The sequence below is a fragment of the Amblyomma mixtum genome, chromosome 8 (assembly GCF_055824585.1).
Source record: "Amblyomma mixtum isolate Tamu chromosome 8, ASM5582458v1, whole genome shotgun sequence".
NCBI classification, from domain to species: Eukaryota; Metazoa; Arthropoda; class Arachnida; order Ixodida; family Ixodidae; genus Amblyomma; species Amblyomma mixtum.
The window spans coordinates 122,924,763-122,949,367 of NC_143019.1; the positions used below are offsets into that span (position 1 = coordinate 122,924,763).

The 24,605-nt window shown below is 46.6% G+C and overlaps 1 protein-coding gene across 1 annotated transcript; it reads right to left on the reverse strand.

Moving 5' to 3' along the window:
- Positions 1–1,373: 1,373 nt before the first annotated feature.
- LOC149334185 (uncharacterized) lies at positions 1,374–16,699 on the reverse strand. The gene is made up of 5 exons (XM_089557881.1): positions 16,676–16,699; positions 16,420–16,574; positions 6,471–6,535; positions 5,072–5,149; positions 1,374–1,513 (listed from the first exon to the last, which is right to left on the reverse strand). The coding sequence occupies exons 1-5, from the start codon at positions 16,697–16,699 to the stop codon at positions 1,374–1,376; spliced, it is 462 nt and encodes a 153-aa protein (XP_089414007.1).
- Positions 16,700–24,605: the final 7,906 nt, after the last annotated feature.

The following is a 24,605-nucleotide window of genomic DNA, read 5'->3' on the forward strand; positions in this document are numbered from 1 at the left end:
CTTTTCCAGCGAATGTTTTCTCCATTGTACACCTGATGCCTAGACTGTCTCTTTGTTGATGGGGCTATGCCAACCCTACCGCGGAAGCGATCTAGAAATTACAGGCCAGTTCTAGCACTGGAGATGACAAAATGTACGCAGAAAGCCCCGCGAGACTGAAAGTTATGCATAAATAAGTGCTCTGAAGCACTGATTTTCGTTCCAGCGTTACCAACGATATGCCCATTGTCATTACCCATTCCCTACCTAGTATCTTAAGACGTAACTTTTGTATCAGGCTTTTTTGCATTTCTCGGAGAAGATGCGTTTTTCGGATGTTCTTCGCAGCACAGCCAAAAAAGATTTTTCGTAGGATTCATACGGTATTAGGTACTTGGCGATAGAACTGACGACGGATTTTCAATTAACTTTATTTTTATCACCGGCCTGAGCAATTTATGGCGTCATAGGTGGCCGGTTTCCACTGCTTCCGAGGCGACGCCCACGACAATACATATCTGAGAGAGTGTATCCGGTTTATCGAAAACAAAAGAGTAGTTGTGTGTGTGCAGCAGTGGCTGCCTAGGGTGGAACCCCTGTCAGGCCTTAAATAATACTGAAGTTTCAGTGTCGGTCAGTTCACAGGTGCCACTGTCTTATTTGTTATTTTCAGTTTTAGTGTTCTGCAAAAAGTGTTTATGATATTCAGGTAATAAAAAAGCGTTCGTTAGGGGGTAGGGCGCCGTCTAACTACGAAAAGTTCAACTGTTCGATAAGCCACTCGGTTAAAGCTGCTTTTTTTCCCGAAAGTTTCGTCATGCACTGATGATATCCAATTTTGCCGAGGTCGTGTGCTGTGCTCAGGTGTACAAGGAAAGCGGCGATTCTGAAAACAGGAGTCAAGAACAGGACAAGCGTATGTTCAATCAAAAAGCGTTCCCAGCTCACCTTGCTAAGAGTGTAGTGTCCGGCAATGTTTAGTGAAGCAAACAGCATCACATTGCGAACCATTAAAGTTCACAATATACTTGGCTATCGCATAGATTGAATAGTACGAGACGGTATAATTCAGTACGTTTAATTAAATAAAGAAGGAAGGCGAACGGTTTCTCTATGGAAGATGCGGCTTTAAATGAAGAACAAATTTTGTGAGCAGTATACGAATAGAGCTCGCGCTCCATCCATCACTAAGGAAATGCGCACCCGACTTGCATAACGAATTGAAGCCACATCAGGAAAGAGTGTTTATTTCCAAAAGAGAAAAACAGTTAAAATAATTGTAAAATAACTCAAAGAAACACAGCAAAGCAGTTGGCAGCCTTCGTGTTTTCCAAAAATCTGCAGTTCAGTTTTTCAAGACAGAGGACGCTGTTAGCGCTTCCCGCAGATTGGTGTCATGGGTTAGTCGGTATATTCTTGCACTGGTATTGATCCCGCAAATATGTGATGCTGCCACCTGAGTACTCCAAGAGCTTCACAAAGCATGTATGGTCATTCTCGATTCCCTTAAGAAAATTGTCACACAAGTAAAAGGCTGGAAAAAAAAAGCCCAAAATTAACATTTGCTCAAATCTAAGGTTTGACGGAAACCCGTCCGCTCCAGGATAAACATGAATGGGATGGAAAAATACTGGAAAGTGATTAAATGTTCTTGATGTTTCAAGAATGTGAAAAAGCATGCAGGAACTGAAACGCAAAATAAATTCTTTAGTGACCGATGTTTCGCCTTCACCTTCGTGAGCATTTAATTGATAGCAAACTGCTTTAGATTATGCAGAATACACACGTGGCATTTTAAACTCTTCAATATAAAAATATTTAATATTTAATGCAATATCTAGACTGATGCCATCCCATTTTTTTAGGCTGTGCAAAGACCTTCTCAACTTCCCCTACGCTCGTTTACTGCAAAAGTTAGAAGAGCTAAATTTCCGTCTTAACACGCTAGCATGGATTTAGGTGTCGTAACTAACCACTGGAAGCTGCATAGTTTTCATCAACAAAAAAATTCCTCCCTCCATTGTGTAACATGAGACGTCTGAGAAGTCTCTGTAATTGGTGCACTGTTGTTCCTGCACTCATTTAGTGATTTAAAATGGCGTCAATCGAGCAAGAGATTATATGTTTCCCTACGAATGCGTCAACTGTCGCAGAATGAATCGCATATCCTCCCAAGAAGCTGTTCAAAACAAATTTAATCATGTTTAGAGGTAGTGTAACCAATGCTTCATGAAACTAAACGCTAGGTTTGTATCGTTTGACCGTCACCAAGAGCCCCTCGTATTTAACTGCACTGTCACCACCTCCCGAAATGAACTTCATCATATCATCAATATCATGGCACAACCTTCCTATGATCATATGACCTGCAAACACATCTTCTCACACACTACCAGCGCCATGCACTACAGTCCGTGGACTGGAATTTAAATCACCCAGCATATCGAAGCTGAATACGAATTTCCAATGTGGTTTCCACATTAAGCGTGCATAACCAACGCATTTGAAACTTCTCAGGGTCTTTATGTAATATTGATTAAATCTCACCAGTCATTAATACCTACGTGGAAGCATTAAAATTTCAATCGGAGTTTTTAAGCATTGCCAAAACTAGCTATATCGCCAGCCTTTGCCGGTTTTGTAATGTATTTCACAATTTGATTAATGACCCCTTGTACAAAATACAACGGTCAGAAATACTTTACCTCACTACCTTCCCTTTTCATATTGCTAAACTTGAGACGACAGTGACTTCTCATTATCGAAAAAAGTAATCACAATCGACAAGTAATCTCAGTAAAAAGATCTCCTACTTGGATGCAGGGCACTGTCCGAACTCGTGAAACGCGCATACAAGTTTTTGGGTTCCTTCGGTTGCAATTGGTTTAGTTTCATTTTTGACTCTTAGATGTCTTTTTCACACTGTCAGCCTCATAGCCCTTCATGTGCACCCTCCGCCCCCTCCTCAATCCCACAATCTCAGTTTTTATGCACATTTATAAACCCTGTGAGCGCCAATAAAGCGCTTACTGGAAGTTTAGGGGTAGTGTATTGCCACTTCGTTTTGCGCTATAGAATCTCGTACTCTCGCGACGTCTGATATGCCCCTAAAAGGGTCTTTAATGCAATAAAATGCTAAGGAGACGAAAACAATGCAATTTTACACAAGATCACGGGGTCCCGAAGAGACGACAAGACGACGAAAAGGAGCTTGCACGCCGTACTGAATGAAATCTGCGAAGCAGCGCAGAAAACTACTGGGGCCAAGCACGCGTCTGTAAAGCGCGTCGAATAAAAGACGACGTTGAAATTTGTGCCAGGCATTATAGATCTCTGCTTGCCAGAAAAGCCGCTTCCATAACATAGCGAAATGCTATGTGCCAGTACTTCACTCCGGAAGTTTTAACCGCAACATAGAACCCAGCTACTTTTAAGCATGAGGAAGTATTTGATCGGATACTAAAAGCAATGCAGGTCTGCGTGTAGCTCTATGCGCTATCTCGTCAGACCACTTGCTTATCTACGGTTCGAGGTGGTTGCTTTATAAAGACACTATCGTTACTTCATCGCGCGTAGTGGCACCTTGTCTAGGTAAGCAAATGCACATTGTGTGTGTGTGTGTGTGAATACAAGAAGGAAACGGGCACTGAGTCAGCGAAATATGTAGAAGCCATACAAGATTCGCAGTCTAAACGAATTATGCAGCCATGAAGCTATCATCCCCTTCCCTTTTTGCGCGATCGGCAGTAGCGCAAGAACATTGTAATCTAGAATTCACTAAAAACAACAAAGGATGCAGTTCCTTTGGAGTAATTGTATTGTCAGGGCCATTGTTTCCTGAAAAGAGGCAACGTGACTCGCTTAAGTGCTAACTGTAATAAAACATCAGCCGCATATGGTCACCGCGAGGACTGGTCTTGAGAAGTCCGTGTGAAGACTTGATGGCTTAGCGGTGCAGTTTTTTTTTTTTTATTCGTGAAGTCTGCCTTGAGGCATAAGTTGAGAAAAGGGGGAGTGGAATGTAGGTTACAGAAAGTTAAAAGAAGGAGTGTAGACCAGTTTCGGCGAGGTACTCGCATAGGCTGCTGGTGAAGTGATTGTCCATAGTCCACTTCACATAGTCCCCGTACTCTTAGTTTATCCGGTCTCAGCTCTGAGTGCAGTAAGTAGTCGCACTGTAAATTTTGGTATAGTATACGCTGCGCACCTGGCCAATAGTTCATACGCGGTACGTTGTCCGCAACAGATCATTATGCATTATACGCACTACGCACATTTTCCACAAGCGGTGCATTGTCAGCACCTGGCGCCTCAAATCAAGTTGGCCATTTGATGCTTAACTGTGCAATACTGAAAAGACAGCTGCATATTCCTCACCTATATGTCGTCCAAAAGCCCGAACTTTTAACTTTTACACGTATATAGACCCCGCAGTGTACATCTAAATTTAAGGTAGTAGTAATTAATTCTACTACTACCTTAAATTTAAGGTAGTAGTTTAAACTTTGTGAAGGAGGTGCGCTTATTCCGTATTGTGTGACGGGGGGGCTCTGGGGTAAGACTGCGGTTTTTCCTGACGTTCTGGTAGTATTCAGCTATTTGCTATTTATGCGTTGCTGCAACTTCCACTGACGTCGGCACTCAAGTGCGACTCGCCCTGTACTGAACACTAACTGAAGGCACATGTTAAACTGTGATTTTTAGGTGGCCCGAGCAGATTCCCGCGTGACACCTGCGAGGGCAGCTAACGATCTCCCGCAGTTTATCTCAGAGCGGTGCGCCGGAATGCTGTGAGTCAACTAGTTAACTAGGAGTGAGTAATGCTCCGGGGTCGTTTGCAAGCGCAGGATAAAAATGCTCCCACAATGCTTGACGTTCTCAGTTTGAAAGCTGATAAGAGGGGAGCCAGGCGTTCTGCTATTCCAAGGTTGTGAGGCTCTGTGCTATGGTCATAATTTTATTTCAAAATTGTAGTGCCCCGCTGTCGTAGTGTGAAATTCGGCCAGTGTGGCCTTGAACACAAGTACCACATGACGCAAACTCTAAACATGCAAATACGTGTTAGCAAATTGGCGGCTTAACTTGTACTCACCTTTAGTTTGGTTTGACTGTGCAACATAGCAGGTCTTCTTAACGAAATAAAAAATCCTTAGTTGGTTGACTCCTGAATCTGGAAGCCAGTGCCAAATATATAATATTTTTCATTCTAAAGACACAAAATTCAGCGGGTTTTGTTCATTTTTGGCGCCATTTCCAGCTTACGCTAAATTTAGAGTTAGGATACGTCGAACATCTAAGCGCTAGGACTAGCAATATGTTTTGAAGTCATATATTTCTTTTTTCTCTCTAAAGAAGTCAGCATTCACAGCGTTTATCTGCAGAGAAAATTAGTTCCACAAAGGGTGGCATCGTCTGCCTGTAGTATACGGCTAACTAGGAATCCTGAGTCTTCGGCAGTTCCCTGCCGACGCCCTGTCCAAAAAATACTAAATCTGCAAGCTCAGGGTCGGCTTCCGTGGTCCCCGCAACTTCGGCGTTTAAAATCCTCTGTCAGAATTGTTCCCACGCAACACCTGGAAAAAGCTGAAGCACTTTTCGAGATGGTGTAGACTTATTTGGCGTGAAGCTGCTTGTACGTAGCTGTGTTGGGAGACTTCCAAGGGTTCTTCATGTATAGAAACTATATTCGGCGAAATATAGTCATGCTAAAGCTGTTCACATCTACGTATGGTCACAGTACCTCTGTGATATTGTCGCGTTGAGTGCGGAAAACAGCGTGTGCGCTGGTTCCCGATAGCGACACATACATCGAAGCACTGCGCAGCGCCCCTTTGGGTTACGACGCATTGCCTTGATTTTGAAATCGCGTGTTTTTCTTCGTTCTTATCGGCGTAACCCCTGAATGATATCTAGGAGCGTTTTTTAGTGCTGCCACCTGCGTATCGGTATCGGGTGCTAGCGCGAATGCTGTTTTTTTTTCTCACTGAACACGGCTAGGTGGCACGGCTTGCTTTCGAACAGCTCATAGCTCCGGCGCGCTACTTCTTCGGCGCCATTGAACGTGGTTACGTTAATGAATTGCGCGTTTGGGATCGCTTCCCCCGGCCGACGGGGCTCTGTAGAAGCCGCAGGACACACCACTTTCCCGAGGTTTTCCATACCGGCTCCGGTGGGAAATGTTCCTCACCTACAGCGGACTTGGAAGAGAAAGCGCACCGATTATGAAAAATTTCGGCATTTGGCTTTTAAGGGAAATTTACGAAATAATAAAAAAACGCTGCTCCTCGGCGCACGAGCGCATGGTTATGCCGAAATTTTTCAGAATCGGTGCGCTTTCTCACTAACGCGGGAAAAACACCTCTAGCAAAGGTAAAGGTAAGAATATTTATGTAACATTTATGTAACATTTATGTGTTCTTGCGCAAAGGTAAGAACATTTATGTGGCATTGAGAATACTGGCGCGGATATGCTTCTGACTTCATAAACTCACCTCTCTCAGAAGTGAGATAAAGATCTTGGTTGCTTGCAGCTTGGACGGTCGCATTAGTTGTTAGCCTGAAATAGGGAACATACACGTTCGAAAAGTCACTTTCTTCCTTATTGGCAGGCTCTGTAAGAGAACCGCTAAAAACAAATCAAGTGTTATTCATTTCGGCATAGGTAATTTGCGCCTTCTTTTTCAAGGGCACGCAAGCACTGCTTTGTAATCGTGCATTTATCAATATGCATACGCACAGTGTCACCTCTTGAAATTAAAAAGCGGAAAAGGTCGGAGGGAAGAATTAACGCAATAAACAGCACGAAACAAACAGCGAACAGTGAGAAGACAGCAGTGAGCAAAAGTGCGTCTCTGAACAAGCCAGCAGCTTTGCAGAGTTAAGGCGAATTAAGTTTGTCATTTTGAGGAAGCCTTCTACAAAGAGTTGTGAAACTGGCGCATCAATATTGCCAGGACTTAGGCTATAGCTGCACTTGGTGTTTCACGTGTGAGTTTCCTATATGTGATTAAATGGCGCCATAAATTTATTTAAAGGTGATTTCTTCTATTCCAATTCCAACCGACATATTGCGATAAGGTCATTCTGCAGTATCGAGCACTGTAAGGCATGTTGGTGCAAAACTTTTCTCGTTTTACACTACAGGATTTTAGGAATCATTCACTGGCCTCGTTCGATATTTAACTGCTGCGTGAATTAGCCTGTAAAATTGCTGCTTAGCCATGGATAAAAGAAAAGTGTTTCCTATTTTTCACATTGAAAATGTCAGAATTCGAATCTCCTTCTATCTAACTCTGTTACCATTTATGATAACCCGTTATTTAAAAACGTCTGAGCTAGCACAGCATGGTTGTACTTTGCGCTCACTATTTTTTGTATTGTATTGTGCACTCGCTATAATCATTTCCTAATCAGTCTCATATGTACAAATGCTTGTATGTGCAAAAGCTAAATAAAAAGGTTTGGGCTAGTATCGCGACCTTCATCGGGAATGGGGGGAAGCAAGAGTCTGTCGACTTGAAATATACGCATGGCACCGGGGTATGAGTAGTCACTATATGACCTGTGACCTCTACACTTCCATGCAGAACTGTCGCCTGATGCGCACCTCCCACGACAAGCCAAGCGTAGCATACCGTTGATAACTAAAATTCAGAAAAAAGCTAAGATAATAGATACTATAAAGTTGCGTTCGCACTGGCTACCAACATTCTCTAATATGCGTTTAAGGTATGTTATCATATGAGTACTAGCTCCAGCTAGTTGGATCGATGCATCTTCTTCTCTTAATAAAATAGGAAGTTACTTTACTTCCAGGGGTAGCCCTGTAAATATATTATCTAGAATGCTCTATGTGGAAGGTTCAATAGATACGACAGAATGGACTTCAGATAGATGCTGGATGGTTGTAGGTCACTGCGATGGAGTTACGCGGTCTGTCCGAGGTTACCTCAAAGAAAACGTATTTAAGCTGCGTGTAGTCTACAAGTAACTTTGTTTTCGAGATGAAGTTATCAGTTACATGAGGAAGTTGTGTTCCTTGATACAGTTCTGATTTTTTCATGTGAGTGAAACACGTCTCCGCTCCTGATATTTGAGACAGCAGTGCAGAGCATCATAAGCTTGTTACATATCGTAAATTGTTGAAACAGGCAATAAAGAAAAAAAGAGCCTTCGTAGCGTGTTCTTCGCGTGCTCGCCTGGCAGTCTTAAAGACATTGGTTCGGTTCCCTTTATGTTCACAGGACATTTTATTTGGATATTCTCGTGTTACGACGAAAAGGCCCACAACGCCTACACCGGCTTTATTGCGACATGAGCTCCTTAACGCTAACGCGTGAAAATGTTACGAACACAATGAGATAACAATGCTCGACGCCATGCTACCACATCAGGACGACTCCTTCCTGCACGGTGATGTCCACGTATTCCTGGAACACGCTGAAGATGTTCATGAGTTGTCCGAGGTGCAAATTAAGGATCAGCAATGCCGGAATGCCAAGCGATACAATCTCCGACGCCGCGATACCCATTACGCACAGGGTGACTCTGTATGGGTCTGGTTCGTTACGCGGCGACGAGGGCTGAGATATACGAGGTCTGTTAGAAAAGTATCCGACCTTATTTTTTTTTGCGAACACCTGAAGGATATGAAACAAGTGCGCTTGCATCAGCCGACCTTGAACCTTCGAGCACATGCACAAATTTTTTCCCGCCAGCCAATAGCGTCAGTCGCTCTGACGCAGCGTTTGAGTGAAGTAGTGCGCAGTGCTCTCGTCGGTTTTTTATTGGAAGGAAAACGGCGGAGCGACAGGAGCAGCGTTAATGCATCAAATTTTGCCTGAAACGAGGCTACAGCCAAATGAAAACCATTCGGAATATTCAGACGACTTTCGGTGACGATGCTATGAGCAGCACACAGATTAAGCAGTGGTACAACTGGTTTCAAGATGGCCGCACATCGGTGGAGAGCGAGGCACGCTCCAGTCGGCCATCAACATGCCTAAATGGCCAGGTCATTGCCGAAGTGAACGCTGTGGTGATGCGGTACCGTCGTGTGACTATCCGAGAAATTGCGGAAGAGGTGGACATCAGCACTTTTTCTGCGTATTCCATTATCACCGAATATTTGGCCATGAAGAGAGTTGCGGCGAAATTCGCGCCGAAGCTGCTCACGGTGGAGCAAAAGCAGCTTAGTGTGGAAGTCTCACAAGACATGCTGGATTCCACAAACAGTGACCCCGACTTCATCAACACCATAATCACTGGTGACGAGTCTTGAGTGTACTGATACGACCCGGAAACCAAATCCCAGTCGTCACAGTGGAAGCATTCCACGTCACCAAGACCAAAGAAGGCCCGCCAAGTGCGCAGCAATGACAAAGTGATGCTGACAGCTGTCTTTGACTCCCTCTGTGTGGCACACCACGAGCACGCACCCTACAGGGTCAAACAATGATCAAAGAGTACTATAGGGATGTCCTCCGTCGCCTAGTGGTGCTGTGTGGTGCAAGAGGCCGGAGTTGAGGTCAACAGGAAATTGGAGCTTCCATCATGACAATGCTCCTGCACATTCCTCTCACTTGATTCAGACTTTTTTGGCGAAAACCAGACTCCTGTAGTTCAATAGGCGCCTTACTCTCTTGATATGGCCCCTTACGACTACTGGCTGCTTCCCAAAATCAAGAGGCCATTGAAAGGAGCGCGATTTCAGACAAGAGAGGACATTATGGCTGCAATGACAGCTGAGCTAAACTCCACTCTGAAAGAGGCCTTTTCGGAATACTTCCAACAGTGGCAGCACCGCTCGGAGAAGTGTGTGGAGTCCCATGGAGACTGCTTTGAAGGTGATTAGGTTTTCAACGCTCCAGTTATGTCATTTTTTATTCTTCGGCCAAAGGTCGGATACTTTTCTAATTGACCTCGTAGACTCCTCCATCGATACTTCGGACCGTGCTCAATCTGAGTGATCAGGCCATTAGCGACCTCCATTTAGCGAACCAATTCCAGATGAATATCGGAAGCCCCAACAATCCACTGAAACCTGAGGTCGTCGATGCGGTGCACTTCAAGCCTCAATGCGAAAATAGTTCTAATTGATTACTTGTACTGATTTTTTTGTAATTTGTAATCAATCACTGTTCAACTACTTTAGTCTGATTGGTTACTGGTAATCAGTTATTTTTCTCAAAACAAATTTTAACGAACGGTACACCTTTAAGAACCCCAAGCTAATGGCAAACGCTGGCACTAGAGAGGATATTTCCTTTGCCACAAAACGACAACGATCAGGCAGCGGAAGCATAGTGCGCCATCATGTCCGGACCACAAACGAGTCACCCCATCTTCTACTGCAGCTCTCGCTCCGACTGATACATGTGACCACTCTCTCGGGACACCACATCTCGTGAGATGGCGCGGTAAGTTAAATCCCAGTGAATTCAACTCGGAGGCTTCCACACAAAGCACAGGGCGACAAGGAAGCGAGGACCTTCATATTCGAGACTAGCATCGAATCATTGCGCAACGTGATCAGATGTGCAAAGTGTTCTTACGTTATAGCACCACCATTCCCTGCCCTCCACTCCATGTATTCTGGCAGTATTCAGTTTAGCTGCTGAGTGTTTTCACGAGGAAACATGCGAAAACTTCTTGAAAACTTACAATGGGTAACAGAATATGGCGCAAAATATTTGTCCTTTGTAAAATGATATTATGACAATGAAAGTTTCGAAGGAAACTAACTCAAAAGTAATTAGTTACTGTTCTGTAATTGTTCAGTTACTTTTGTGGGGCTCATACTCGCTGTTGTAAGCAGTTACATTTCAGGTGGGCCGCCGCGGTGGCTCAGTGGTTATGACACTGGGCTGCTGACTCGGCTGATCCCAGCCCCGACGGTCTAATTTCGATGAAGGCGAAATTCTAGAGGTGAATGTACTGTGCTACGCCAGCTCATGTTAAACAACACCAGGTGGTGGCCATATCCGGAGCCTTTCACTACGGCGTCCCCAGAGCCTCAGCCTCTTTGGGACGCAAAACTCTGTAAATCCATAAACATTTCAGATTGAGGTATTGTAATTGTAATTAATTATTTATTTTCTTTAACGTGTACAAAAGTTATTGCGAGTCACAACATTGCTCAGTAATACTTTCAGTGCGGCCAACCGCTTCCCTTCGGCATCTTTTCCAACTTCCTCTGTAACGTCTGGACGTTGCTTTTTTTTTAATTTTTCACGGGGGATGGGGGTTGGTGGGTAATGACGCAGTGCATTGGCAGTCGTCACTTTGATGGGACCAGGACCACCCGGTGTTCGTTAGGCAAGAAAACTGAATTATTTCTCCAGTGCATGAAGTCACAATTTCATCTTACCGGCATCCTCAGTCGACGCCCTGCGTTTCTTAGTCTTTCAGATGCCCCGAACCACGCATGACATCTTATACCACGTGTGACAATCCGTTGTCGACAAGCGTTCCTCGTCATCTGTTTCGTGTTGCCATCACAGCCTGCCATCATGCGATATTTGCCAGGTATACCTATGATTGGCATTAGTTCTGTCCATCAGAATGCTAATGCTTGTTATCCTCACAGTTCTTTTTACCGTTGATTTCATGTTCTTCTCTTTAACTCAGAGGTACGTGCTCAGAGTGTAAGTGGTGTCAATTTTGGAAAACAACGACGTTCGTGTGATTCCTGAAGGACACGTGCCTGGAACTTATTCTACTGCCCCGAGTGCGGCAAGGTCTGCCGCGCCGTGCCTGCATTTAAGTGGACAGCCTGTCTCTTTTCTGGATTCCTTGACGCATGCAGGGTCATGGTGCTAACGCTGGAAAAGGTCGCTCTTCTAGTACGGCACGTACATACTACAGTATCCTAGAGGAGTTTCAACAAAGGTGCGCTGCATTCATCGGACTGCATTCATACATATAAATTTCTTTTCGTTTTATTGGGGTCTTGCTTGCCTCCTGCGACAGTGCTCGTTTGGGTCCATGCTTTGTTTTTGGAAGATAGGGGTTACCCGGTACCAGCTTCTGCTGGTGCGGTTTAGTATTTCTGCGAGAGGAGTTGAGCTTTGGCCAATTCAAAAGTATTGTCGCATAGTGGTGATTGCAGTCTGGAGAGCAGGAAAACTGCGAAAATGGCTTCTGAACATAACTATTTATTTGGGCTGACCTGCCCCCACAAAAAAATAATGAGACGCCGGCAACGCAGCGACAAGTGTGCTCGATGATCGGCGAAACGAATGCTCTCGGCAGTGCTGAATTGAAAGCTGATAGCGAGTTTTAGAGATGAAGTGCGCAAAGTTAATAGAACATTCTGGAACAACTTAAAATCGGCTGCGCCTGGATACGATCAGTCGAGATAAATGTGGTTGCTTCTTGCGTCACAAAGTGATAAAGCGGCCTGCCGCGAGCCTCGAAAAATGAGCAAACACTACAAAGCTTCGTAGAACTTCTCCCCTCTCAAAGAAGCGCCGCCCTATTCTTTAAAACCTAAGGCGACAACAAAAAAATAAAATGAATTGTGCAAAAATAAATCGAGTGTGGAAACACAGCGTCCTTTAGCGCGCATAATAGCGCATAAGACGTACGACATGGACCACTTCTCGTATGTGGCGTCGCTGGGATGCAGTCATTTCGTCAGCGACGACTCCATAGTACAGCACACCTACCCGACGAAAATACCTGAAGGGACCAAAATAGCGGCGGAAAAGCTGTGCGCCGAGGCGGCGAATGAGCGTCCAAACCCAGACTCCGTCTCCTGGCTTGTATTCATCACTGCGTTTCCTTAGGTTGCAACGTCTGGCTTCGTTCCGCTGCTGTTATTTGATCCGTAATCGGGGAAGTCTTCGAGATTGTGCGCGTTGAAGGCAGGCGACGTCGCCGTTATCTTCTTCAGTAACGGTGGGCAGTGAAGAAACCATGCCTTGCAGATACTCGATGAGGCGTTTAGATCGGAGTCCGAACGTTGCTGCTGTGCAAAAGAGCAGGAGCTGATGGGTCCCAGTAAAGCGTCTTCATCGTCGTCCGGCGGCGGTGCGTCTACAGCGACTCGTGACAAGCAGTGGCGTCAGAGTGCTTGCATCCGGACTTGTAAACGACGGTGACGTCAAAATCCTGGAGGCGCAGGCTCCATTGAGCGAGGCAGCCAGAAGGGCCTTCAGATTGGCAAGCTAGTACAGCGCGGGGTGAGCTCTGAGCACCTTCAAAGGTTGTCCGTACAGGTAGGGGCGGAATTTCGATGTAGCCGAGGTGATGGCAAGGCACTCCTCTGTTGTCGAATATTCGTGTAGAGGACGATGTGCAGGTCGCCCAAGAGGCGACCGCGGCCACGCTTATCAGAGTGCTGCAGGAGAGGAGGTAGCGGCGGCGGCAGCGTCCGGCCGAGGTCAAGGTCATAGCGTTCTCTAGCGCGTGCCAGCGAACCTTCGTCTTCGTCAGCATTTCAGCAATGGCGGCTGCACGGGCCGTTACAGTCGATAGGGAACGGCTAGGGTATGCGATTACCTTCTCCAGTCCGTTAGTTTTCTGAACGAGGATAGCGCGAGGATAGCACTCCCTGTAGCTTCGAAGCAAGTTGCTGACCTGTTCTTGTCTGCTCGGGAGCCGGGCTGTGTTGACGTCGAAGTGGGCGAGTTCTCTTTGTCATGCGAATCTGCTGCGGATGGGTCGGAGAGGCGGAAGAACTCTCCTACATCGGATATTTCGTCGAAGAAAGCAACCGTCGTACCTCTGTTAACGTGCCGGAATTCTTCTCAGAAGTTAGTCAGCAGTACTTCGGCTTGGCCATTGCAGAAACGTGCGACGGCTCTTGCTACGCCGATTCCACAGACTAGAAGCAATTGCATATCCCCCTCGATGGTGGCTTCTCAATAACACTTTATTTGTTCTGACTTCCGCCCGCAAAGAACTGAATGAGTCGGTGGCGGCGTAGCAACAGGCGTTCTCGGTGGTCATCGAACCGAATGCCCGCAGCCCTCGGCCGTGCTCAATTTAAAGCTGATAGCGAACTTTCGAGACAAAGCGTGAAAAGTTACTAGAACGCTCTGGAACAACGAAGGTTCGCCTCCGCCTGGATGCCATTCATCGAAATAAATCTGGTCGCATCTTGCATCGCAAAGTGATAAAGCGGCGTGCCGGCAGCTTTGAAGAATGAACGAACAAAGACTACAATGATTCGCGGCAGCATTATGATGTCCGTTGGACAAAAAATTCTCATTCGAAGTGTTTTTTGGTAGGCGTAGGGTAGTTTTGTACGCCGTTTTAATTACCGCATATCCTGTTTTTCTCTCCGCTTTAGTTAGGTTGTAGCAGGTCAGGTTTTACGCTACCCTGCTGACTACTAGGTGTCTCACTAGGCGGAGTGTATCTCACTTCTTCGTGCTCCTTCTGTTTGTTAATCGCGCTATGATATGGGCCATTTGTTGCGTTGTTGTTATGGGAGAGTGAGGGCATGCTGTTTTTTTTATCAGATTGAAACCTTAGCACCCGTAACGTCGTTTTCTCGGTGATCATGCCTTCTCCGATTCTGAGTTCTCTGTGGAGATTGGGTCCGTGGACACCACTCGGTTTCCCTTCCCTTTCCATATTCTTATAAGTGCATATTTGTCGGGAGAACACTGGAGTTCTTTTTGACGCTCGTGTTCTTCTACTATAGCGCCTGCTGTTTGGAGCTATTCGTCGTTTTCGGCCAGGGAGCCCTTGTTGACCATATTGTGTTATCAATCGCGCAAGAAGCTTGTCTTATAACTTAAAAATTCTGGGGTGTGGTTGCCATGCCGATCATGGCGGTATTGCAGAGAGTCAGATTACCGCTCCCTGAGGGGCTCGCGTGTTCAGGGGGTGGAAGGTTACGGTTTACAGCTCGCCGAGCTTTAGCTCTGCAGTCCTTTGGCTTCGGAAGCTTCGTTCATAATTGTACAGCGGAAAGATTAGTAACAACGCACACCGCATACTGACAGGCCTGAAAGCGGAACAAACAGAATTTACCCAAACGATAATTCGGGTGCCAGTACACGAGTGGATTACAAAAAGTCTACATGCGGATAGAGCGGCCCGAAGATTCGCAGTCTACCGGGCCCTCAACGCATCCGTGGTAGATGACCTAATGCCATCGATTGCGACTGTTTTACGATATTAAACTACTGTAAAGGGAATAGCGTGATCTACCCACCACCTCACGGAAACTGAAACCTGAAGAGGCCACCGATCTGCCTAGGCTACAGACTGGCACTTTCGTAGACTTACTTTATCTACACAAGATTCGCCCCACAGCTTTTAGGGGAAAGATGCCCATGGTGCAGGTCAACACCAGACATATACCATATAACATGGGAGTCTACAGCGCACAACATAGAACCTTGCGCTTCGTTAGTTGTGTGTGTTTCTTCGTCTGTCGTTGGTGTTCTGTCTTAGTGCGCTATAACCAAGATGAAAAACCAACTAGCCACTGTTTAGCACTGCTTGATAGACCCTCACATAACTAATTCAAAGAGAGATCAGTGGGAGGCACTGCCAGCCAGCTCAGACCTAGACGACCACATCCTCCTGGTCAGAAGAGCCAACAGGTTTGCGGAAGCCAGCGGAGCCCTAATATAGGGGCCCCACCATTGATAACTCACTCACTCACTCACTCACTCACTCACTCACTCACTCACTCACTCACTCAGTCAGTCAGTCAGTCAGTCAGTCAATCAATCAATCAATCAATCAATCAATCAATCAATCAATCAATCAATCAATCAATCAATCAATCAATCAATCAATCAATGGTGCATTCGCTCACTTTTGAGGAAACATGGAAAAATAAGCGACGACTGCTTCTGCTGTTGGAAATTAACATCGTGTAACCGAATATCAATCTCTCCGCGCTAGTTCATTCGAGTATGAGTAAATTGTTATGTAAATATTAGATAGAAGGCAAATAACGCGATAATAATTGATTACTTTTCGGCATTTGTTCACTTACATTTGCAGGGCTGTAATTGACCACTATAACCAAGTTTCAGATGGAGTAATTGAGATTGTAACCGGCTACTTATTTTCTGTGACGTGTGCAAGACTGTTGAGCACATTCTGCCCTGCATGTGCATGTTTTGCTCGTTTTGGGTTCAGCCCCAGGAGTGGTCTGTTAACTGACCCGAAACTTCATTCAAATGCAGGTGTTCGTGTTCTCCAGTTTTTATCCACTTCTTTTTATCGTCACTTATCGTAGTGTTGCAATTCCGGTGAAATGTAGCTGCCTCTTTCCAGTCACGTAAATGCTTATGAGAAAGAGTCATATGCGATTGTAATGAAGATTTCTCTCTAGTTAAAGCGGCAGCGATGTGTGTTTGGATTTCAGGCGTGAGATTCTAGTTTATAAGCATATCGCTTCTGGTTCAAGGTGCTTTCTAAATTAGTTTACATATACCTGTGTGTGTGTGTATTCCAACGCACACTTACGTTGTGTAGTTGCAACCGGCGTTCCTGTAGACCAGAGTATAGTGGGCCGTCTTGCCGTCTTCGGAAGCTGATATTTTCTGAAACCGCTGACAGAAGTACCTCGGGTCCGGGTCGCTGGTTGCCACGATGTCACAACCATCGAAACCTTGAATCACCTACGGAAAATCACGGATATGAAAGGATGCTCAACACATAAGAATAAAATCAGACGATTTATTTATTGCCTTCAACCCAGAAATAATTTCATCCAATGCACGAAACTCTTCTCTGCACCCGTCATGGACCCAGCCCCACTGTCCCAGGAAGCAGACGGCTCCTTTCCACTCGAGGTAAGTATAAAAATGTAGCCAGTTGACAAAGGGCAGAGTAACAGTGCTCTTTTTGATTACTACTCTACCGACAAAATCGAGAGTAGCATTCGTGGTACCTCATAATTCAAAAAACGACACATAAATTATTAATTTTCAGACATGGCGAGACACACCAGGAGCCTACCTCCCAACTGCCTCCTTGGGTCAGTGGGCGCCTCAATCGCGCTTGAAGGTAAGTGGCGGTGTTGAGAGTGTTGTCTAAAAGTCAGCTTAGGCAAAGGTCTACATGTCTACCTGTCTGGCCAGGCCTAAGCGCACCCAAATCGGGGCTTAACCAGGCGATACAAACCTTTCGTTTGAATAGCCAGGGTTACCTGAGCTAGGCCGCAGCCATGTTTTCTATTGCGACAGTGTGCCAGCGGACATAAAGTATTATTTACAAACATAGATACACAATGGACTCCGGAAGTCCAGTAGCGTACGGTGATGCTGCCTTTTTGGTTTTTGAAGCAAGGATAGGTAATGCATTTCCTCTGAGCCTAGGTGCAAGCGGACATAAAGAAGATTACCTCTGTAGTGCAGGTTCCCGAAAATACCGTTGAGATCGACTCACAATTTCATCTCCTGGAGGCTCCGAGAGGAATTGTCCGAAGGTGGAGGAAGCAACGACACGATCGCAAGCAACGCCAACGCATAGGTGAAGTCCCTATTGCGGCTTACCACTACGCGAAGGAGCTGACAAAATCCAACTGGTACAGAGTCTGCGTCAGGCTGCAGGGAATACTCAGCACTCCCCAGAAAACCTCCAAAGCGGTCTCCGAGCTCCTACATGAGGAAGCGAAAAACATCACCTCACTGCTGTGTGACTGGAAGATCGCGACGTACCGACGGGTCCCAGACTACAGTATCAAGGCTGCCCCTATAACAGCGAACGCACCCACCTGGACGACGATATCATAGAGCTTGAGGTCGGAGCAGTGCTCGCAAACCTGACAAGGCGCAGCACCTTGGCGGACGGCGTTGCATACAAAATGCTGCAGAACCTTGACGATGGGTCAGTAACGGCCCTGATTGATTATTATAACAAAGCCTAGGACCGGCATATTCCTTCAAGAATGGCGCCACACTGACATTAGCGAAATACCTGCGCCAGGCAAGCCGCTGGCCCTCCAGAATATTCGCCTTATCTCCCTTACGTTGTGCGTTCGAAAACTGATGGAACACATCGTGCTCAGCCGCCTCTACCCGCACTTAGAAACTAGCGCCTTCTTCTCTGACATCATGCTCTGGTTCTAGCTGCATCTCTCGACCCAAGACGTACACCTCCAGCTGAAAGAGGAAGTGATCGATCAACCTGGTAGCACCAAGACCTGTGCTGTGCTGGACTTAGACCTGAAGGGGGCCTTCGAGAACGTGTCGCATAATGCCATCTTGGAGGGCCTAGCGAGGTAACACTGTGGTCAGCGCACTTACGACTGCGTGAGGTCCTTCCTCTAAGATCGAACCGCTGTCTTGGGCATATGTGATGTGCGCTTCGAGCCAGCTCACACATCTTCGAGACGAGAATAGGCCGGACTGTTCTGAGCCGACTAGGCTACCCCAACCCGACCACTCAGTGGCAGGAGAGGCACGATATAATCCCGCCCAAACTCGCAGCTAAGATCGGAGTCGCACCAGTCCCGACGAACATGCACCCGGAACTCCACGCTGACCGTAGGGCTGCCAGATTCAAGGCACTCATGCGGCAATACGGCTTTGACCAAAACGTCCTATATGTTGATGCTTCGAAATACCCCTCCGGAATACACCCTGTGGAACTATCGGTTGCAAATGCCACTGGCTCAATTCAGATTACGGGCTCGTTTCGAGACATTAGCTCGAAAACGAAGGCTGAGGAGACCGCCATAGGGGTAGCACTCGCTTGCATACACTACATGGCCATACATGATGAACACCATGCCAGTTCGACATGCACTCCCAGGCTGCGTACCGCGCCATTGCGAAGAGTACTTCATGTTTGCAAGTTATGCGCGCGCAACCACCAATCAATCCCGATATATTCCCCACCGTGCGCGTTGTTTTGACCCCTGGTCACGCCTCCTTTCTCGTCAGCGAGCGCGACAACGTGCTCGCCCGAGCAGCAACTTCCCCGGGTTGTTGACAGAAGCGGAGGAAAGAGCAGACACAGAGGGTGCCTGCGTGGCTCTGCACACTTACACTCACATCAGAGAACACTGCCACCACCACATCCCACACTAGTCAAGGCTGAAAGTGTGGCATGGCATCAGCTTCAGGCTCACACGTATCCTAATTAATATCACAGACTTATTCTTCCCCACCCTCTGCCCGGACAAATGCCCAAGCTGCCAAGAACACCGGCCTACACTGCATCATTCCGCTTGGGCCTGCACAACTCCACCCGGTGGCGTCCCAACCATACCCTCCCCACCCCTTCCTCTTGGGACGATGGCCGGTGAAGCACGGAGCGAACCGAGCGCATCGGCTGATCTAGCGTGCCGAGAAAATAGCAGCGGCAAAGGGGCCATTGACTGAGAGCCCTTCTTGAGGCCGCTCTGAGCGGCACGTACCCGCAAGACCAGCGAGAGCTGCTCTAGCGGGCTTCCATGATCGCGGCGGAACATGGAGCGCTGGACTGAGGGCTCCACTTAAGAAGGCAAGCACATTATTGTTTTGAATAAAAGATTTTCCTCCTCTTCCTTGCGGCACTAAAAGGGCACTGGAAGTAGGGAGGGGGGATAAGGAATTACACCTCCTACTTCCGTTGGTGCAGGGTTCAAATTTTCTCCTATACACTGCCCTAGTCGTGGTTTGATTTCGAGATTCTCCTCCGCGGTGAAGCCGCTCGAAGGGAACCTCACTCACGCTTGCACGAAGTAACTTTGCATAAGAGATTCATGGTAGGGATGAAAAATGCGTTCAAACCCTCGGAATTGCTGCACACAGAAGCGGGATTAACTCGATAAGGCCGTGAAGCCACTGGAATGAGTCCCAATGGCGAACAGGGCAGCAGTTGAGACGCGTCATGAGGAAGCAATCATGTCTAATGCGTCCAGATTACAACACGATAGTGATCAGCTTGAGGACAGTGCACGCACCCAACAGCTCGACGGGCACTAGAATAGCCAACGAGAATATAAGGTGAGATGGCAGATTTAAGCGCAATTGTTGCACCTCTCCGAACGCTGTTACCGCCTTCAATCCAGCCGCACCCTAGGACGAAAGATGCTATACCGGGCAGCTGATAGAGCCGTTGCCCACCATGACACGGCTGATGCAACAGATGACTTGCGCCAAACGCACCGTAAACCATTCACGTTAAGACAACAGCAATTTACGAATTCACAGGAGATGACTCCTAAGTTCACACAGCAGAACTGCTGTCAGAATTCACGCAGGTCGCTGACCTGGATAATAGGCCAGGTCAGCAAACATTCACTTTTATCAATTTCAAGCTAAAATGGCTCGCTAAATGTTGGCTTAATCAGCAAATAGAAGGTTCGTGACGTGGCAAACTTCGCAGCTTACTTGAGGTGGGCGTTTGCCTTCCTGGGGATCGTTTCTGACTTATGGTGAAAAATGAGAGAACGAGTACATCGTCGTCACGAAGATGTCCTCAAGTATGGGTGCGAAAAAGAGAGAATGTGTACTAAATTAAAGTTGAGCTCCTCCGATGCCACAGCCGAAATCAGGTGCTTGTGGCCAACGACAATGAGTTTCGCTCTGCGAGACCGAAGATATGAAAGCGTTGGTGATCTACTAAGCCATAAAGTCATACAAGGAATTTACTCAAAGCCTGGAGAGGTAGTTTTCTGCAAAGGGAAATGTCCATACAAGGAAGTCACCAAAAAGTGAATTTCACCAACAGTTAAGAAAAGCACGCAGAGCTCAACTTCAGTGCACCGATTATAAGCGAGAGGACCAACGAGCCATGAGTAGGACGTGCTGCTTAAATTGTCAAGATCCAGGGCACACTCCGACCCAGTGTCCTGAACCCAGGCTCTTGCTGCATTGCACAAAGTGTGATAGTGCTGGGCACAGCGCGAGATCACGCCCTAAAGAAACCAATCCGAAAACGGTAATACACCTTGCATGCAGCACTGCCGCAAGAATGGTGTACCAGGAGGTTGTTGGCGGCGAACCATTGGTCGCACTTTTGGACATGGGTGCTGATATCAATCTAATTGAGCTAAAGCGCACGCTGCGCCTCGCCAAGGAGTTCCCGGCATCTTCGGGAGCCCACGTACGCAGTGTCGGCGGACAACAATCGACGTTTGGAAAATTGAACTGGAGCATGCACACTAATGGCATTGACCTTCTAGTCGTGCAGTTTTACATTGTTTCTCACGGCAGTTTGATGTACCCGACATCTATACTGGCATAGACGTCATTAATTTTTCAAATCTGCTCCTCGTCAGACGTGCAGGCCTCACTCAGCTCCGCAGTCAACGAGAGCAAGAAGTGGTAGGGATTGTTGTCAGATTGACATGAGGAAAAAGTCATTTCATTCAGAAAAGGCGTCGAATTGCGTCCAGGCGCACGGCAGTTCATCTCGATGCTGTCGTCATTCCATTCAGTGAATGAGGTCAGTGTCACTGTGTACAACTACAGTAACGAAAACCTTCGTTCGAAACAAGGCCAACCCTTGCGCATTCACCTGCTGCCTCTGCTAATGTGGAACACGCGATTGCTGGCGAAGAGACCAACACCTTGCTACCAATAGTGGTTGAGGATATTAAGCTTGAATCCTGTATTTCGGATGCTACAGAAGCACACGAAGTGTTTTGCACTGGCTATGGAAGAACTTGGCTGCACTGATTTAACGAAAATGAAAATCTAGGAACAGCCTGGAACCAAGGGTTTCTCTGTCATCGTACCGTTGCTTCTATCACGAGCTGCACGTACGCAGTAGGGAAGAACCGACTAAGTAAACTCATGCGAACTGATTCACGACAGCACGTAGCCATACAGCAGTTCTGCCCTCGTCGTGAGAAACAAAAATGGGGAGTACAGAATGCTCACGGACGACCACCGCCTAAATAACCGAACTGTGATGGAGAAGTATTCGCTGCGTCGCTTGATGGTCTTTTGGGTGAACTTTCTGGAAACAAACTGTTGGCGGTGCTGGATGTCGTGAACGTATATTTCCAGATACCACTTGACCAAGGTCATGAGATCAGGCGGCCTTTACCACTTCAGACGGGCATTTTCAGCCTATGTGTACGATGTTGGGACTCGCAAATAGCCCGCTGGTTTACCAGAGGTTGAGCAAGCCGGCTCTAGGTCCCTTGATCTGGACATTGGCCTCATGTTATGCGGATGATATTATCATTGCTGCAAAAATTTTTCACACCTGATGAACAAGCAGAAGGGAGCTCTCAACGGTATAGGGAAAGCTACGTTAGCGCTACGCCCACAGAAATCCGTGTGCTCTGCTAAACAAGTATTCGAGACGCTGACAGCTGCTTCAAGAACCAATTCTTCGCTTACATGACAACACGGCAGAAACGTACCTCCACGCCGACGCGAGCCAGGGACGTCTTGCAGGAATGCTACACCAGAAAGACGGCGCGGGCGTCTGGTATCCCGTCTATTGCGTCAGCCGTTGAACACAGCTGTTAAGTTGAAGTACCACTCATGGAGGCTTGTGCTGCGGGCTGTCGCCTGGCTTGTCAGGAAACTACGTCACTTCCTTCTTAGTACATTACAGACTGCAGTGCGATAACGCACCTCAAATGGAGCAAGAGTGCAAAGCTGCAGGCAGTACAATGGATTGACTAGTTGAGTGAGTACGAATACACGTTCATGCATCGTTCCGCAGAAAGAGGGGCCCACATTGGCCCAATCAGGCGAGCGCTACCCCCGACGACTACCCACACGCATCTGTGTATGTGTTTGAATCTAAAGGGCCACCAGAATTTTCTGAAAGAAAGGTGTATGTCACCTTTCCTTTGGAAGACCGCTTGGTTTGCATTCAAGCAGAAGACTCCGAACTTAGCCACCTCCAAGAAATGCTGGCCAAACCGATTAATGAAATGACTGCGGAAGAGGTATCTCACGTACAAGGTTACATACTACACTTGGCTGGTCACTCCGGCTAAGACAAGAATGTCGAGAACACTTGTTCCCGACATTACCAAACAATGAAACCAAGTACTTTTTGCCGCACTCCAAGGAAGTTTTGAACCATTTCGATCTCTAATCAATGGTGGGGGCGGACCGCGGCAGGAGCTTCACATCCATCGTCTTCGAGAACTACTGTAGGGAGAAACGGATTCAGCGCACCTTCATATCGTCCCAACATCTGCAAGCCCACGGTAAAGTTGAGACGGCTAATTGTGCCATACCTCCAACCATTTCGATCGCTGTTTCGAACAGCAACCTACTATAGTGAAAGGAGCACCTTCTTGAAATACAATTCAACAACAGTATCCGCAAAGTACGTCGACCGAGAGTTCTCGGTAGAGTATTCTTTACGGTTATGAGTTAAACTTTTCTTCGAGCGGCCTGCAACAAATACTGCCGAAGCCCAACTACTGCGATGTGGTACAGACGCGCGAGGCAGCATTCAGGAAGCGTGGGCGAAGAACAATAAGCAGTATAATGCTCATCACGTTCAAGCAGCTCGCTTCATCACGGACGACACACTCTTAGTTCGACGCCCACCCCTTCATAAAGGACAACCCACTAAGAGACAACCTCAATTCTAGAGACAGGTTATTGGGACAGAGGCTCTGCTGACACGTATCGCATCACTAACCTTTGAATACCCAAGGCTTCAATATGGCCAGAATAATAAACAGATATAGCACACGGCTGATAAACGGTGCAGCCAATGACACGGGCCCCATTTTTCTCTTTAACTATTTAACGATGAATCATGATTCATCATCCAGAAAACATCAGCAAGGTCGCTGCACTTAATGACCTAGTTTGTGCAGTCTTCTAATACGTTTATACTAGTGAGCCACGAACCATCGCAGCCTGCATTTCAAGCAACATTTTTTATTTTCTTACTGAAACATCATTAGCGCATGCGCCTAACATGGAATATCAGGTGGGAGAAGACTACACGTCGCCAACTTTGCTCCCTGAAAACTTGCACACGACGACAACATATTGTGCTTGAGAACTGATCTGGCCACGTCTTTCCTCTGTGTCAGGTTGGCAGCATTTCTTATTGCATTGTATATCCACCAGCTTTTTGAAAACAAGTTTTCTTACTGTTGGTGCTAAGTTTGCGCAGCATGACGCGGTCATTAACCTTGAGCTGTTGCAAATAACAGTGTTAGTTGTATAAATGCAGCTGAAAGTAAATGTTAAAAACTCAAGTTAGCCTTACATGGAAGGTAGGACAGTTTTAAAGCTTTATTCCTGGTTATTGTTATATTCGCTTCTCGCAAGCAGATTGATTAATAAAATACCTACTAGCAATCATAACTCTCTCTGACAGCTTTCTTTGCGCAAAAGATTGTTAAATTACCATTTAATTGTATATATCTAAAAATTCACGCCGGCAAGCCTTAGCGGTGCTTTCTAAAACAGTCAGGCAGCCTTACTGCAAAATCGAGATCAAGTATTCACTGCACCGAGTAGCTCTTATACTCCTCAATAGGATAACTGTTGTGACTTTTTGGCTTGGCTGCGATAACAAAATCAATCCGAAGTAGTGAACGCCGCAAAGAGTACTTCCTTTGTCTAGGTGGTGTTCTGCGCTGCTCCTTGAATAAAGCAAACGGTGCATAGCTGATGTTTTTAGTGAACCATGTTATGCGTTTGATAGCACGAAACTTGGAGGCAACAAACTCCAAGAAAAACAGCCTGGTATGTAGAACTTTTTTTCTCGATTTTGCGATG